Here is a 9,963-nt window from a genome sequence, read left to right as displayed (position 1 = left end):
CAATTTTTAAAGGTGAATCAAGTTCTGCATGTGTTAAATCAACCAAATATGTACAAAATTATGAAAAGATTTAAAATCGAAAATGTCATGTGCGTATAGGTGGATCCACGGGTGCCAAACCTCGCGCATGAGGGAACGAGTTGAGTATTCCAAAGTTTGTTTTTTTTGGGGGGGGGGGGTCACTACTCGTCACCAATCTGCAATGATTTTTAGGGACTTTTTATCCATCTATCCATTCATTTTCTGAACCGCTTTATCCTCAGCAGGGTCGCGCAGCGTGCTGAAGCCTATCCCAGCCGTCTTCGGGCAGTAGGCGGGGGACACCCTGAACCGGGTTGCCAGCCAATCGCAGGGCACATACAGACGAACAACCATCCGCACTCGCACTCACACCTCGTGTTTTTGGAACGTGGGAGGAAACCTATGCACGCCCGGGGCTGGAATTGAACCCGGTACCTCTGCGGTGTAAGGTCGAGCCGTCCGCCCAAAGAGTGTTTTAAAACGCAGTTTACGCGTCTGCATCTAATTGGCTGGAAAATTAACCAATCGGATCTTAGCGCGTCGCTCCTTCCTTGAGTCGCTTGGTGCGCTTTGAAAAATGGAGTGGTCAAGCCGACGCAGTCCCCACCCCGGATATCTGACGCCTTCCCCGGTCTGCACTCCCCGAGTATAAAGCTACCAGGCCTGCTTGTGTGTCGCTTTCTTGGCCACTCTATTTTGTCTTTGATGGTTAGACGCTGCGAGAGAAGGATGAAGTTAATCTTGGCCGCCACGATCATCGTGGGCTCCGTGTTTTTCCTCGCCTTCCCCAGCGGCTCGTCGGCGGACGACAAGAAGAAGGGCCCCAAAGTAACCGCCAAGGTGAGTTCGAGCCGTCGCACCAAAAACGCCGAGGAGTGTGGAATGCTACATCGGAGCTATTGCTAATGCTAATAAAGCTAATGCTAACCGCTCGTTCAGCCACGTCATATACTCATATGGAACGCGCTAGCTAGCTTGGCTCCGGCGTAGGACACCGTCTGATGTTTGCTATGCTAATGTCACATTAAAAAAAATACCACCGCTGGCTAAACGTCGTGGTTTGTTATGAAGATTGTACTTGTAACACAATTTCTTAGTATGTTATCTATTTTGTTGACGCAGTTTACCTTTAGGATATCGGGCTAGCCGGTGCTAGTGATAGAGCAGTCCCACACCTTTTGTTGTACAGTACTCTGGACGGTCATTTTTTCCAACTGGAAACCTGGAAAAATGTGCAAAACCGATCTTCCCTCCCCCCACTATCAGAATATGGAACCATTTTAGTAATGTTGTGAGGAGACGCTCGGCGTGACGTGCTTGCTGTGGTGATGTGGGCTCACGGGCTATCTCGTGTCCCATTAAGAGGAATTTAAAATGGAAGCTGACCTTGTATGATTTTAAAACATTTTAAAAATGCGTTAATATTTGTCGTCTTACTTTAGACTTATTCACTGCCAGTCATTAAAGAGCCATTTGACTGATCTTTGACACCCCACAGAATATCCAGTGGCAATTTAAGAACAGAACCTGCCAACAAAAAACGTCCAATTATTTTTATGATCGAGTCATCAACAGTAGAAGATGGGTCGATTTGACCAGACACACGGGTTTCTGACCCAAAAGTGGACAAACGAGCATTTTGAGAAAAGGAACATGTCAAGCGAAAGAAACTGTTGCTGCAATTCGATTGATAGTTTTGCTTTTGTGACACCTTGAACTATAAAAGAACAAAACAAGACTGAGAAAAGAGCTTTTGCGCCATGAGCAACACTGACAGACGGCATCGTTTTCATTATTCCCTTTATGAACCGTCACCATTTCGTCACAGGACACAATTTCTTCTACACATTCTGTTGAAGTGTGTGATAGCTAAACACAAAAAGAATTCAACATTGCATCTTTGAAGACCTCCCCCAAAAATGGGCATTAATATTATCGTGCCTATAAACCTCCAAGAATATGCCACTTGAAACATGGTGCGGTCGCACATGGCGAGCGTACAAAAGCATTCACGGGCATCTATTTGCTCCCTGCACATGTGGGATCGCAGACTGTAACTGCAGCCCGGAATGTTGTTGGAGAACGTGGTCCTCGCCCGAAAATAGTCTTTGTGTGAAGGCTTCTCGTAATTAAATACAGTTAACGTCTTTGTGGCCGCAGGTGTACTTTGACATGAAAATCGGAGAGGATGAAGTCGGAAGGGTCGTCATCGGCTTGTTCGGGAAGACTGTCCCCAAGACGGTGAACAACTTTGTGGCCTTGGCAACAGGAGAGGTAAAAAGTGGCACTTTTTCATTAGACACAGGCTGGTTTGTTTGTTTTAGACGGAGGTCAATTATTAGGAGTCAATGAGGCCGACAACCAAGCTTTGGATACGCTGGCTGGGACGATGCTGGAGGCGCAGCGGCGCCAGAGCCCAAATAATCTGTTGTCAGACATTAGATTACCTCTAAGCAAGCGCCGATGAGCCTCAAAATGAATATCTGCACTTATTTACTGCAGAAGAGTAAAAAAAAAATTGAACGTGAAAGAATGACTGAATTAAATGTTCGAAATGCTCAATGCTTCTTTTTTTAATCCAGTACAGTTGTAGAATACATTCTACAACAAAAAAAAATCATTTTTTTTTTTTAATGTACCGGTAGGTCCACTTTTAATTGAAGTTAATCTAATTTAATGGAATCGTTTCAGTATAGTTTATTTCCTTCTATTCAAGCACAGTGCTCTCGCCTCAGCGGTACTTTGTGTGAAATCTTTGGAGCCACCGATTGAGATGAAATGAGAATGTGACCGCGCCATTCCGACAAACTCGGCACCGCTCGGGTCCGTGCGGCACGATGAAGGTTTTGCGTTTTTGCGGTCGGTGACCGGCGTTTTGTCGACGCCCGCAGAAAGGCTTCGGCTACAAGGGCAGCAAATTCCATCGCGTCATCCAAAACTTCATGATCCAGGGAGGAGACTTCACCAAGGGAGACGGAACCGGAGGTAAGACGCCGGCCCCCGCTAGCGCTCACCACAGTGGCGGTTATGGCGCGTGTCAGTCAGCCGTGCGCGTTGTCTTCCACCAAGGCAAGAGCATTTACGGCGACCGCTTCGCCGACGAGAACTTCAAGCTGAAGCACCACGGCCCCGGCTGGCTCAGCATGGCCAACGCCGGCAAAGACACCAACGGCTCGCAGTTCTTCATCACCACCGTGATGACCAGCTGGCTGGACGGCAAGCACGTCGTTTTCGGAAAAGTATTGGAAGGAATGGTGAGCATTTCCGTCATTTTGAAAACATCCGTCGCTCACAATCGGATATTGTCACGGTCGGGTGAAATCAATAAAAGACGCTTGTGGTCGCATCGCCTTCCCAAACTCGTTCGCGAAGGTCTCGAGCCATCGATGCGGCAATAAATAAAACAATGAGCTGACCAAGCAGTCTAATAGGCAGAAATCATTCTGCGCTTTGCTACCTCCGTAACTGACCACTTTCGTCTGCACAGAAGCGTGACATTTTTCACAAAAACGAGCTATTCGTTTAGGAAAGTATTGGATCTCATTTTTCTCTCGACCTGACTGCGACAATATGAACAGTTGAGAGGATGTTTATTTTGACCCCGCAGCTTACAAGGTCTGCGTGGAAAAAGAAACCGAATTTTGTTAAGATGCTTTTATTTATTTATTTATTTTGCAAATCTTTGCATGTGCTTGACCGGATTTTATGTGAACCGTTTTTCCAATGCGTTATTGTTGCTGGTTTTGTTTAGGATGTGGTGCATAAGATCGAGGAAACAAAGACGGACGGTCGCGACAGGCCTCTCAAAGATGTGGTCATCTCCGAGTGCGGCGTGATTGAAGTGCCCGAGCCCTTCGCCATAGCCAAGGAATAAGAACAACAGCGGGGGAGGGGAACCACAGCACAAGGCCTGGAGGGGGTGGGGGGGGGGGGGGGGGTTCATCATGCCAACCACCTGGTGGCCATCCTGGAGGAGGAGATGCTTCTTTTGGCCCTCGAAGCGGTGCTGCCGCTGGTCGTCCGCAAGCGTTGTCGGCACGTCCACGCCATCAAGCATTCCAAGGTGCACTACATCAATGGTCAACTTTTTTTTTTTTTTTAATTGTTTAAAAAAAAAAGGAGTTTCTTGAAATAAAGCTTCCAAGTTTTGTTAAATCCGTGAGAATTTTTTTTGTTTTGACGTTTTAATCCAATTTACATTTTACTTCTAAATGAGGTGGTCAAGTTAGGGGTTTCGAGAGGTGTAATTCCGTCTTTGAACACGTAGGGGGAGCCACTGTCCTATGAAGGGCTTTTGTACGGCCGTCCTCGTTATGAGGCCACCAGGAGGCAGTATTGAGGCGTAATTATTGCAACGTGCTAGCCACTTTGCAGTTTGCTGCATCTGCTCAATTGACAGGAGGCTTTGATTTCTGTCTAATTCTGCCCAGCAACAGCGTTCGGCAGCATTAACGCGCCACATTAGCGGTGGAAATTGTCATTTCGAGTTCACGGAAACATTTTTGTGGTACCTTTTCAGGTTGGGCAACTCAAGTGCTTGTTTGTCCAAATTGGAAGTGTGTGTTTGCGGGGGAGAGGTTTTCATTTTTCAAGAGTTTGCCACACCTTGCCGTCTTTGTCTCTTCTTCCCGACGCTCTCTTCCGGCGTGTTTGAACACAGTCTTGGCAGATGTGTTCCAGCCCGGTCATCGCACGCTGCTTTCGGAACGTTCATTTTTAGTATAGTAGTCCATGCGTTAGATGGGCAGAGGAGCCGAACATGTGCTTCATGTAAACGGGCAAACGAGGTCCAACCAGTGTTGACAGTGAGGTAGAAGTGCGCTGGATTGAACTGACGCTTGTTTCGAATGCCACGACTGTCCAAAAGTGTGTGTGTGTGTGTGTCTTGTATTCCATGACAGAGCACCCTGAAATCATTGCATCCATCAAACGCGATTGACCTCAAGGCCCCCAGCGCCACCTCATTTCATGTGACCCACCAAAACGAAAACCGTTTCTAGTATAGACGGATAACAATCTTTATAAGCATGTATTCTTTATCCTTGGTGATAAACGACAAACATTGCCGCAGCTTAATGATGAGCTGTGACCCGTCTCGGGTTGTGTCCGTGCAAATGAGGTCATCGGTTCCGCTTCGACATCTGCGCCTGCAAACCGTTTTGTAAATCGGGACCAAAACGCTGCTATTGGCCTGAACTCTTGTGATGGCTTTTTGAACCGTTCTGGTGCGCACGCTTTCCCGGCAGCCGTGTTTTGGCCAGATCCAGTCAGGCATCCAGTGAGTCATCAGGACGGGGAAAATAGGGAAAGAATTCCCCGGGACTCTTTCAAGCCTCTCTTGTTTGGACTGCGGCGATTGGGAGGATTGTGCGGCCAAACGGTGTTGTTGTTCACCTAGCGGCTCGCGCAGCGCAGGCCGGGCATATCTGACATAGTTGTGCGCGTGAGGCATTGTCGGGTAGATTAAACGGACATTGCCGGGAATGGCCGCAAACGAGCAACGCCGACGCATGCCGAATCAACCGGTCATTGAAGCTTAGCTAAGCAAACGTTTTTTTTTGTGTGTGGGTGTGTTTTTGCACCACCGCAATGTATGAGAGGTTGTTGACTAAAGTTGGACAGTCCCCTCCAAAGGTTTTGGAATGGCCAGGTCGATTCCTTTGTTTCTCTTTGTAAACTAAAGACCTCGGAGTTTGGGATCGAATGCTGAATTAAAAAAAAAAAAAAAAAAAAAAAGCTTCCATCTTTGTTGGACCCCGCCCACTTTTCAAGTGAACAAAAGTATTGAAACAGACACGATCAAATGAACTTCAAGTGACGTTTCGTATCCGGTGGCGCGAGCCGTTGACTTCCTCAGACTTTTGCGTTCTTTGTTGGAAATGCTTTTTACGGGCCTTTCCGAAGCTGCGGCACGTTGCAGAGCGTGAGGAAGAAAAAGCAATCGCTCGAATCCAAGGCATACCGCATTGCGCGTCGAACATGTACGAGTATGCATCATTGCAGAAGTGCTGCTCATTGTGTGGATAAAAATAGCAAAGGAGGAGGAAGCGGAAATCCACACGAAAAGCAAATGAAAAAGAAAGCAAAGTTGAGAGAAGGGAACATGAACACAAAAAAAAAATGGCTGTGTTTTCAGCAAAAAGGAAGCCATCATAATATTTTCATGTCATTCTTGAACAGTAAGTAAGTAAGCTAAGTGTTCATATTTATACAGTTGTTTCGTAACAATCAACTTTATGTGTAAATATTCTTATTTTTGACATCCCCAAGTGAAAACATCCATTCATTATGGCCGCCGGAGCCGATCCCAGTCGTCTTCGGGTAGTACACCCTGGACTGGTCGCCGGCCAATCGCAGTGCACGCATTGGCCCCCCCAAAAAAAAACCCCATCCGCGCTTATCTTGAAGTCGAAAGCACGTCATCCACCTCTGCAAGGATTTGATGTGCTGTTGTCCTGAAAGCAGCCTCGTGCACTTGTTCAAATACGTGTCTGGAGTTGCAAAAAAGAAAAAAATGTTTGGTCACGTCAACAAAGATAAGCAAAGACAAACAGTTGGAAGGGAAATGGCCTGACAAGAGAATATAAATATACAATACTCGGGGCGAAGCGCCGTGGGAAAGGTCAGCGTGGGAACTGGGCCTCGTTGTTCCGCCAATGACTTTGGGAAAGCGCGTCCGACTCCAAAGGCCCGTGCGGCGGCCGTGCCGCTCGCTCATTGTTCTCCCGCTTCCTCCCGCCCGGCTTTTCGGCCTCCTTCGCCGACCGCTCGCTCACGTTTTTCCCTGGAAGGAGCGTCGGCCCGCGCCAAAGGCGGGGGGGGGGGGGGGTTCCCACGCTCTCGCCGGCCTTCCTGAGCGCCGCTTAGCGCTAGCAACGGCTAATTTCGGCTCGCTCCCGCTGGGCTCGGCCATTGTCTTGCGTGGGAACCGGCGGGGCTTTTCTCACACGCTCGTGTGGAGGTCGAGGTTAGCGGTTTCCATGAGCGAGCTGGAAAAGGCCTACGTAGATCCAAAAATCCCAAACCATCCTAACCCAAGCATGAACGCTCATAGTTTGTTTCGTCACCAATAACCCTAAAATGGGTGCTTTTTGTCGGTGCGAGGAAAAAAAAATCTCCCCCAAAAAGACCGCGGCTGGATTGAAATCCCCTGAGTGTGCTACATACGCGCTAACCACGACCACACCGTGCTGCTGCCATTTTGAAACATTCAAAGCGTCGTCGGTGCCCACAGCTGAACAGTAATAGCTTATACTTGAATAATTAATAATAATAATAATAGATTTTATTTATAAGCGCCTTTCAAGACACCCAAGGACACTTTACAATAACAAAAAACACAAAACAATACGGGTTGAGCAGCGGCAGCCAAAACGCGCCAGCGTTCACTCAACCCGAAAGTCAGAAAGAAACAAGGGAGGGAGAGGGGGAGGAAAAAAAAACCCCACACTCGAACTACCCAATTGAATAACATGACTCTTTATTTTTATTTTTTTGTGTAATCTCATGAATAAATCACCCGCTGTCGTCTCTTCATGGATTCCTTTGAAGCCAACACAGAATTTCATCTCACTATTTGGCAGCTTTACATAATCCGCTCCACTCGTGTTTAACAACAACAACAACAACTCCAATCCCAGGACCAGAACAGGACTTCAACCAAGTCATCTGCGTGTCCGGCACATCATTTTGTTATCCTTTTCACTTAAAATTAATGAAGAAATGACGAGCTGCTTTGGAGAGGCTTGTGCAAACGTATCCATTTTTGTCGCTGTTCTGTCAGAGACACACACACACCAAACACCCGTGCCATGCCCCTTAATAAGAATTTCCAAGTCACATCGGGAAAACAAAGACAATTTAGCGTTAGCATTAGGATAGCCAGTCAAGAAGGCACTCGCATCTGCAGGCGCCACTGCACTCGATTTAAGTATCGTAACCAAACAGTTGACTTTGTGACGTTCCACCACCGTTTTTTTTTTAAAAACACTTTATGCTTACTTTATAAACTATGTACACTTTCGGCAAATTTCGTTTGGTGGTACGGAGTAACGAAGACAGTCAGGGTGAATATCTCAGAGGATGAGAACCAGATAACAATAAACCGAAATCGAGTACAAATTAGGTCACGGGAACAATTTTTCCTACCATTTTTAGTGGCCCGGGCCTCAGTGTTGATTACAGGCAATCTTTGTGTGTGTGTGTGTGGGGGGGGGGTGAATAGAAACTAGGTCTATTATCACACCACTCGATGTCATTCACGTGTGAAATAGGAGAATGCTAAAGCTTGTCATGGGTCACAACATTAGCTACATCTGTGCCATCTCGTGACACAGCCTTCATATTTCTCAGTGTTAGCGGCTGGTGTCTGGTATTCTTTATCCTCTGAAAAAAAACAAAAAATAACCCCCCAAGCCCCCCAAAAAAACCTCATAGTACTGTACGTCATGCCCACGGATATTACGGATTGGACGAATAATTGCCCCCTCGTGGGTGAAGCCAGAGGGCGGCCATCTTATGTTGCCACCGTGATATTGACAACTTCTGTTCTTTTCCTTTTTTAACGGAAACACTGTTATGAGTGAGTGTTTTACGGGATATTGAGGACCTCTCGAAGAGCAGATTTTCCTGTTTGCATCCAATGTCCAGGCGACATTATCTCAGTATTGTGTTGCAGGTTCAAATTTCGCAGCAAATTTTGCCTGGATGGGCTTTGCTTACATTTCATTGAATCTATATTATTTCCTCAATGTATTTCGTCTCATCTTAACTTTGTTGACGCGCCTCCGCGGGGCAATTGCGAGCTGTATTGTCACAATCCGTGGCCCTCGAATATGCACGTTTGCCATCAGCAGCCAGCCTCGTCAGGCGAGCGGCAGCGGCATCACTAACGTGCCAGGATCGAGTAGCCGGCCCTGCTATCTTGTTTCTGATCGGATAATCTGTTTGGCGCAAGCACTCTTTTCCATTCTACCTTACATAACGGTGCCGCTATGTTGGGTTGTTTGGGCCCCTGGACAATTTGCAAAGGACGTCTCAAGCTAAAAGGAGATTCTGTTCTCTTTTGGAGGCAGCGTATCGGTCCCGTGACATAACATTTTAGATGGGGGGGGGGGGGGGGGGACAACAACCTGATGGCCCAAAAGAGGTGCTTTACTCGAAAAGCCTCTTGGTCTAAACGTGTAAGTTGCTCAACAGAAATAGTCGAGGTTCTGTAGGCGCAACACCTTTAGCAGCAGCCGGGAAGCTAATCCTGGCACGTACAGATTTAGGGCGTAAAAGCGCTGCGCATATGTAGGTCGATCCCTCCGGGGCAAAGCAAACTCACAGGAAGAATACACGCGCTATAGCATGTTATCAATGCAAGTATTAGGCTGAGTGTCTGCACACACACACACACACGAGCGGAATTTGAAGCAATGTGACTTGCAGTTGAGGCTAAAAATCGAAGCAAAAGTTTCATTATACAACATTCTCATGTGATGCCTTCAAAACATGTTTGGGAACTAAAACAGGGAGGGGCCCGTTTTGAAGCGAGGCCTTAAAATAGATGTATTTATTTATTTGTTGTTGTATTTCATGGGGCAGGGAAACAGGCGGGGTCTCTCTCGGCCCGTGGACTATAAATTGAAAAGGAAATCGGAGAAAATCATAACACGTGATAAGTAACACGTACAAGGATGTACGTGATCGCAAAGAAAAATCCGACACATGATCGCGTCAAACACCACAGAGAAGAGCGATGCGAACAAACGTCCCAATTTTGAACGATCAAAACAAATATGCCAGTATTTGAAATGAGGCTTCGGAATCATGAAAAATCTCAAGTCCGTTGAAACCACACCCAGGTTGAACCGCCAACTGTCAATCAAATTGCATTTTGTACGAGCTGGAACAAATGGATGCGACTCCATCTCCCAACACATAACTTGATAACATGAT

At 46.9% G+C, this 9,963-nt stretch overlaps 1 protein-coding gene across 1 annotated transcript; it reads left to right on the top strand.

The window, feature by feature from the left end:
- Positions 1–577: 577 nt before the first annotated feature.
- ppib (peptidylprolyl isomerase B (cyclophilin B)) lies at positions 578–4,176 on the top strand. The gene is made up of 5 exons (XM_086109778.1): positions 578–861; positions 2,182–2,295; positions 2,913–3,006; positions 3,091–3,275; positions 3,773–4,176. Exons 1-5 carry the CDS (start codon positions 727–729, stop codon positions 3,893–3,895), a joined length of 651 nt encoding a protein of 216 aa, XP_085965904.1. The 5' UTR covers positions 578–726; the 3' UTR covers positions 3,896–4,176.
- The last annotated feature ends 5,787 nt before the right edge of the window (positions 4,177–9,963 follow it).

Source organism: Hippocampus guttulatus, chromosome 4, assembly GCF_054856545.1.
Source record: "Hippocampus guttulatus isolate MCC_2025c chromosome 4, RoL_Hgut_1.0, whole genome shotgun sequence".
In the NCBI taxonomy this organism is placed as follows: domain Eukaryota; kingdom Metazoa; phylum Chordata; class Actinopteri; order Syngnathiformes; family Syngnathidae; genus Hippocampus; species Hippocampus guttulatus.
This window is presented reverse-complemented; position numbering and strand designations above follow the sequence as displayed.

Coding starts and splice junctions, on each gene's coding strand:
- ppib (XM_086109778.1), top strand. CDS start 727: ATGGTTAGACGCTGCGAGAGAAGGATGAAGTTAATCTTGGCCGCCACG. Junction 862..2,181: donor GCCCCAAAGTAACCGCCAAG/GTGAGTTCGAGC, acceptor TTGTGGCCGCAG/GTGTACTTTGACATGAAAAT. Junction 3,007..3,090: donor CAAGGGAGACGGAACCGGAG/GTAAGACGCCGG, acceptor TCTTCCACCAAG/GCAAGAGCATTTACGGCGAC.